This window comes from Apostichopus japonicus, chromosome 4 (genome assembly GCF_037975245.1).
Source record: "Apostichopus japonicus isolate 1M-3 chromosome 4, ASM3797524v1, whole genome shotgun sequence".
NCBI classification, from domain to species: domain Eukaryota; kingdom Metazoa; phylum Echinodermata; class Holothuroidea; order Aspidochirotida; family Stichopodidae; genus Apostichopus; species Apostichopus japonicus.
Genome location: NC_092564.1, coordinates 12562019 through 12569783, shown reverse-complemented (window position 1 = coordinate 12569783; position 7765 = coordinate 12562019). Strand labels below are relative to the sequence as shown.

General features: G+C 38.9%; 1 protein-coding gene across 3 annotated transcripts in view; it reads right to left on the bottom strand.

Moving 5' to 3' along the window:
- Window positions 1-581: 581 nt before the first annotated feature.
- LOC139966479 (uncharacterized) overlaps window positions 582-7765 on the bottom strand; it is a 37243-nt gene continuing 30059 nt past the window's right edge. For all 3 annotated transcript variants that reach the window (XM_071969520.1, XM_071969521.1, XM_071969519.1), the window contains exons 21-24: window positions 7213-7372; window positions 5198-5282; window positions 4228-4384; window positions 582-3521 (exon numbers count right to left, since the gene is read on the bottom strand). In XM_071969520.1, coding sequence (XP_071825621.1) covers window positions 2426-3521; window positions 4228-4384; window positions 5198-5282; window positions 7213-7372 — 1498 coding nt within the window. In that variant the 3' untranslated portion in view covers window positions 582-2425. The remainder of the gene's footprint in view (window positions 3522-4227; window positions 4385-5197; window positions 5283-7212; window positions 7373-7765) is intronic.

Below are 7765 nucleotides of genomic sequence, written 5' to 3'. Positions count from 1 at the left end.
AAACACCTGCTCATGAATGTTTATGAGGAGGTGTATTTGATGGACCTGTCTATTAAAGACCATCCTGGGGAGGGGTCTATTTTTGTACAAGGGAGAGTAGATGCAAAATATTGTTATATTCTGCATCCATACTAATTTGTTTTGTGACATTTGATGTAGTAAGTGTTATGCCCCCCTCCCTAAAGACCAACCTCTACCCAGAAAAATGCAGACAGTTGATAGTTAAAGCTGACATTTACGCACCCAATGCCATCTCCCCCACCCCTTTACAGCCCCTTCCCCTGAATACAGACCAGAATAGATGTGAGTTTTAGTTAGTACAGCAGAAAATTTACTGTAAAATGTTTGAAACAGTTAAGTATTACAAAAATATCTCTTTAAAGCAGTCTTAAATAATTGGACAGACATGAACACTTTTGCCTGGCATATTTCATGTGCTTCGTTACTAGATGTTCACAAACTTTCAACATGAATTATTACTGTGTACAGCCCAAAACTAACCCCCCTCCCCTCTTCCCTTCCACCACAAAAGAAAATTATATTGACGAGAGCAATTAACACCAGAAAAGCAAAAACACAAGTTTTAAATTCCAATGTGTATAGAATATATATTATAGTCAAATATTTTACAAGTTTGCATTGTATAGCATACATTTCATGTATGCTATCTGTGGCTATTTGTACAATAAATTAGTCATTACAACAACATAAACAACAACAATACAAAATTCAAAAACTGTTTTATCTACATCTATAATACAATTATTTAAAAAAAAAAAGCTGGAAGCTATATTTCTTAAGTTGATTGGAGGCAAAATCAATTATGTACATACATCACAGCTGAAGATCAAGATTCGCACAAAACAACTTGCTGTGGAAGATCTCTTTTATAAACATTAAAGGTGATAATACTGAGTAATACCATTCGGTACAGAACACACTACACAAACTTATCAAAGTGGATTATCCAAGGATTCTGAAAATTTGTTGATGGGTACAATGATATGGTGATGCAAGATTGGAAAGCACTTTATAAATAGCACATATTATTATTATTATTATTATGCTCATCTTTAAGGAAGGAAGACAGCTAACTATGACAGATCAAATGTGACACATATTTATCATAATATCAACTGAGGATTAGCTGCATAGTACAGGAGGCATAAGGGATCTATGCCTCATCCCTCCCCCATTCCCCTCCCTCCTTCCTCCCATACTCACTCTTACCCCTTCTCCTATCTCCATAGAGGAATAAGACACCATGGAATAGTACTGTGTTCCGTCATATAAATCATGTACAAACACACACACATATATATATATATATATATATATATATATATACTGTGGATTGAAAGGGTAACTTGACCAATCTAGGAAGACATTCAAATCTATTGGTTTAACATACTCTTCAAGTTATTCAGTGCTTCTCATAGCAAAGATGATCACATGACCACAATGTGTCCAGGTGGGTTAATACCAATGTAAGGGGTTTTCTTTTCAAGAAAGAAAGTCCCCTGAAGAAAAAAGACACTTTGGGTGTAGACCAGAATCGGTCATTTTGCTGCAAATTGTTAAACTGATGACATTTGATAAATAACAATTTTGTCATTTTACAGGAAAATGTTGACTTCCAAGACTTAACAATTTGTTGCAAATTTGTTAATGAACACTGACTGAACAATGAATTATTTTGTTGAAAATTTATGAAAAGAAGTCACATTGTGACAGCACCATAACTGTTTCCATACTTTATTCATTAAATAAATTCAGTAGGTTTTGTCCAATGAGATAAAACACTCTTTTCAGTTGAAGATTGAACAGATCAAAACAAGAAATACAAAGAAACTGTTAACCAACTCCTTGCCTACTAAGATCCTATATAGCTACATGTACCACAGTTGGAGAATCTGGTGTTTTGATCCTAGAAGGATCTTATTCTCAGAGGGATGGAGGATCTAAACTCTATACAAGTTCTAAAAATGCTACAAAAATGTTACAAGAATATTCACAATCTTTTCTTACATTCCTGAGGTAGTCTAACCTAACTATTAAAGTGTGACAATGAACTGCAGGTTTGATATTTACACAGCTAGTTATTACTGACCTATAGCTTCATTATCTTTATAACACAACATAAGAACCTGCTCGGAATAAGTTGGTATAAGAAATCATCAAAAGAATGATCCCGAATCCATAAAACTGGTTTTAATCTCAAGGTTTTTAAACTCACTGGTGGTACCAACTATTATCTTATTGCCTATAACATCATCCATGTATTGAAAATGGATGTTCTGTCTCTTGTGAATTGTCGATTGTACTTTTTCCACTTCGAAAAGTCTTTGTGTTATTATTGCCTTGTTTATGTCGCGTCTGAAAAGTTAAAGGACAAAAATTGTCATCATGTAAATCACCGTAAAGGTCAGAGGTTATCAGGCAAATCATTATACTCTGTCGTCACTGAAGTTGCGGAGAGGTTTACATTTGAATTTGGTATGAATGATTGATACTGTCCAGCTGTTACTGGCACTGGTCTACGGATCTCCTTGGCAGGTGTACGTCTATCTACCTTTGATTGGCTACCTATGTCCTTCCTCCTAGATAATGGAACAAACTGACTTGACACCATGGCATCTGCCTCTACGCGATGACGGTCACTGTCAGGTTTTGACCTCTGTCCTCCTGACCTATCATGATGGTCATTGTTAGACCTCTCGTCCCTTGACCTTTCCACACGGTCACTTTGGGGTTTAGTCCTTGTTTGTCTTTGCGTGACGTCTTGTACGACCCCTGATGTTCTCGTTCTTGACCTTACCGTGATATTATTGAACGACCGGTCATGGTTCCTGGTATCTGTAGATCTTAGCTTCGACTTGGAGGGAGCAGTTCTCGGATCTCTGCTACGTCTGTCACTCTGTTTGTTTGATATGGCTTCGTGTGCAGATGGACTACCAAGCAAACCCTCCAGTGAGTTTTTCTTTATAATTTCTTCGAGTTCGCTGGAACTGTGAGATGGTGAGAGGGACACCTCTTCCAGGGAATGGAATTCCCCACTGGGGCTGTCGCTCCTCATCACCGAATCAACATCTGAACTTCCATCCAGGATGCTCAGCCTATCAAAAGTTCGTTGTAACAACTCCTCATCATCCTGTGTGATCAAGTGATCAGGGAACAGTGTCACAGGCTTCACCGATGGCTCCTTCCCTCTCACAGGCTTCACCAATGGCTCCTTCCCTCTCTCTTCTCCATCCAGCAAATTGTCCATCTTTCCCAAGTTATCACTAAATTGGACCGACATGGTCCTTCCTCTCCTGGAGCTTGTTTGGTTTACTTCAAGGCTTTCTTGTCGAGGGTAAGGAGTGTCTCCTGTGAGATCCCCTTCTAGTGACCCCACGGCTTCATGCCCCGTGTCTGGACAGGAATCGTATGTGTCCGAACCTTCACCGTCCAGTTTGGTCTCCATGAACCTATTTAGGGCTCCTAACATGAATGTAGCACTCTGTCGCCTCTTGTCATTTCTGAGGAAGTAAAACAAGAAAGAAAATGCGATTCAATCTTGTATTCGATGAGAGCATACCATAACTCTACGATGACAAATAGAACAACATAAGTCCACGATGACAAATAAAATACCATAACTCTATGATGAAATATAGAAATGGCAAATAGAATACCATACCTCTACAATGATAAATAGAACAACATAACTCTACGATGACAACAAAAGAATACCATAACTCTATGACAAATAGAATACCATCACTCTACGACAAATAGAATACTATTACTCTATGATGACATATAGAATACTATTACTCTATGATGACAAATACAACAGACCATTTGATTTTGTGTTGGTTGTGTTGTGTTGGTTAGCATGGTTAAAATACTACATGAAACCTGCTTTATTTAAGTTAATTCTAATCTAGCTTATACAACCAACCCTTCCACCTGCTCACACCGTTGTTCCCTCCCCTCCCCCCACATTCCCCTTCTTATACCTGGCTAAACCCCATCTATCCTATCTTCTTCGTTTATATCATCTCTTTCAGTCTCTTCCATCAGATAATCTTCCCATCTCACTTACATATCTTTCTTATATTCCATCATCAGATCTCCCTCTATAGGTATCCCTGCCACTATTTATCTAGCTCAACATGATCACCCCCCCCCCCCTTCTCCTTTCCAAACTATCCAATCCCCTCTTAACTATCATCGTCTCACCTTGCTCTCTTCTTATCCTCTTCCAGCTGATCCTTCAGACACAGGGTAAAGTGTTCCCTCAGTCGCTTTGAAGTGCTGTTCCGTGCCTTCTCCACCTCCATCCGTACGGTCTGTTGACAATGCTCTCGTACCTCCTTGATGTACTGCATCACGTCAACTGTAACAGGAAGAGGATGAGAAAATATCACAGATAGTAAGAAATATCACAAAAACTAACCTAACTTTAACGACAGCTTATACGACAGCAAACACACCTCAGGTTCATATCTAGTACAAAACATATAAATATCAACAGAACACTCTTCAACATGACTTGTACAAACTGAATGAAAAGTTTTAACAAGATGCCATGATTTAATTCTCTATTTAAGGCTAAGTGTTAGTGTTCTTCAAAACGATTCTACTATTCTTTTCATAATAGTTTATTACCAGAAGTATATCCCATTTCTGGAATAATCAAAAAACTTAAATAACAAAGAAACTCAAATGGCAAACATATTATCCTTGATAAACAAGCCCATCATTAGTTTGACTATTATCATTACCAAACAGTCGAGGGACAAGGTTAGCTTCATAACCAAGTCACTTGATACAAATTCACAACCAGCCAACCAACCAAACAAACAAGTAATGTAACTTAAGCAATATAATCCACTTGAAGACAAATTTAAACACAACAATCCAATTAAGAATGTAAGTGACCAGATCTAACACTAGTCTACATAGCCAAACTAGCAAATGCACATTGCCAAATGTTACACTTAAATGGATATGACTATACTGAAGCAAAAAAGCAACTGAATCACAAATAATTACACTAAAGAGCAAAAAAACAACAACAACAAACAAGCAAACAAATAAACCGAGTTTGAGAATAAATCTTGTAACAGTTAACTATAAATAAACAAACCAATGTAATATCAGCTAATTATATACTTGTAAACAAACAGAAGATGATTGTAATTCTGACCTCTTATTTGTGTCACCGTGTTCAGATACTGATTCTTGAGCTCAACCATACAGTTAGCATGACTCCCCTGGTGGTGATTATCGGTCTAGATGAGAAATATACAGATATTAGTCATGCATGAATAATATTAACGTAACAATCCTATAGCTTTAAAAACAAATGAACCACTGATTCAAAGAATAATTACTTTAATTTCTACACAATTTATCAATTGTTGTGTTAAGTTTTTAGCTCATACCATTAAACCCATCCCTAACTCATTTCAAAGCAGCACAAATCCCATTTCTTCCAAGCAAACACAGAAAGTCATTTGTTGTATATATGGGATTGACACTTTCCATTGATAGGGAATCGTGTCCATGCTTTGAGGTGTAGTCATTTAATTGATTTGTCTTTATACTTACTATTATACTTACTATTACTATATACATAATATCATATTGCAGTTCATGTTTATCGATATTTTAGTCTGTGATAACTTATCTCATTTATTGTTAGTAAGTACAATTATTCAGTCATCCTCTCTAACCACTATCCTACCATCATGAACCCTCCCTTTCACACATCTCAGTACTAACCATTATTGCATTCGTATGATCGCTTCCCTGCCTCTCGTTATCCAGTGCTTTGACGGTTAAGATGTTGTTAATTTGACAGTTATTTGACAGTCTCATTTATTGCCCTCCTTTTACTCTTCACCTAGCAATATCAATTACCTCTCTACTTACCTGTTGTGGTCACCTACCACCTGTTACTTGCCCCTATGTTGCATTCATCTCAATGCAACTTCAACCTCCTCTTTACCATCTCCTTGACCCTATTAGTATCTCTTATGGTATATGTAGGTACCCTTTCACACCCTTACCACTGTTCCACTCATCTCAATGCCACTCCTTGCACCTATTAATACCCCATTCTTGCTCCTTTCAATACCCCCTTCTTGCTCCTATCGATACCCTCCTCTTGCTCCTATTAATATACCCTTCTTGCCCCTATTAAAGAACCCTTCTTGCTCCTTTCAATACCCCCTTCTTGCTCCTATTGATACCCTCCTCTTGCTCCTATTAATATACCCTTCTTGTCCCTATTAAAGAAACCCTTGACCTTATTAATACCCCCTCCTTGCCCCTATCAATACCTCTTGTCGCTCCTATTAATACACCCTTTCTTGCCCCTTCTTCCCCCTATTAACAATTCCTTGGGTACTTGCCTGTGCAGTAGATTCCTCCACATCTGTTCCACTTCCACTCTGCCTCATTCCATCCTACTTTTACCCCCTTCTTGGTCCTATTAACACCCCCTCCTTGCCCCTATCAATACCCCCTTCTTAATCCTATTATTACCACCTCCTTGCCCCTATCAATACCCCCTTCTTGCTCCTATTAAATACCCCCTTCTTGCCCCTATTAATACTTCCTTGGGTACTTGCCTGTGTAGTAGATTCCTCCACATCTGTTCCACTACCACTCTGCCTCATTCCATCCGATTCATACCCCCTTCTCCCCCCCCCCCTTCATCCCCCTATTAATACTTCCTTGGGTACTTGCCTGTACAGTAGATTCCTCCACATCTGTTCCACTACCACTCTGCCTCATTCCATCCTATTCATACCCCCTTCTCCCCCCCCCTTCATCCCCCTATTAATACTTCCTTGGGTACTTGCCTGTGTAGTAGATTCCTCCACATCTGTTCCACTACCACTCTGCCTTATTCCATCCTATTCATACCCCCTTCTCCCCCCCCCCCTTCATCCCCCTATTAATACTTCCATAGGTACTTGCCTGTGTAGTAGATTCCTCCACATCTGTTCCACTACCACTCTGCCTCATTCCATCCTATTCATACCCCCTTCTCCCCCCCCTTCATCCCCCTATTAATACTTCCTTGGGTACTTGCCTGTGCAGTAGATTCCTCCACATCTGTTCCACTACCACTCTGCCTCATTCCATCCTATTCATACCCCCTTCTCCCCCCCCCCCCTTCATCCCCCTATTAATACTTCCTTGGGTACTTGCCTGTGCAGTAGATTCCTCCACATCTGTTCCACTTCCACTCTGCCTCATTCCATCAGAGCTACTCCTGGTGGAGGATGTTCTGTCTCTTTGTCTGGCTCTTTGGAGGTCACTGAGACGGCTCTCCAAGGATTCAGCAGTCAGGGCATTGGCTTCCTTCATTCTAAGATCAAATAGAAATAATAGAATAACTACCAAATAACAGGAAATAAAACTATCAAAAATCTCAGAGTGTCTGAATTTCAGATGCCAAACAAAAACATCCATAGTCTTTCTCTCTGTAACATTCAAGCACATATCCATTTTCCATCCTCCTGAAATAAAATTTCCATAATTTGTTGTCATAAATCCTACTGGTTTGTTCCTCCTGGAAACTGTAAGCACAATTCTGTTTGCTGTATATGCACGACATCGAACAAGCTCTAGTACTTGCCTGACAGGCTGTAGCTGAATATTCATGAGTGGGAGGAGCCACTTAGCTGCACATTACAACAGAAGAAGGTTGACTTTATAGGTCATCTCATATCTTTATAGTTGATAAATGTGTGTTACTTTA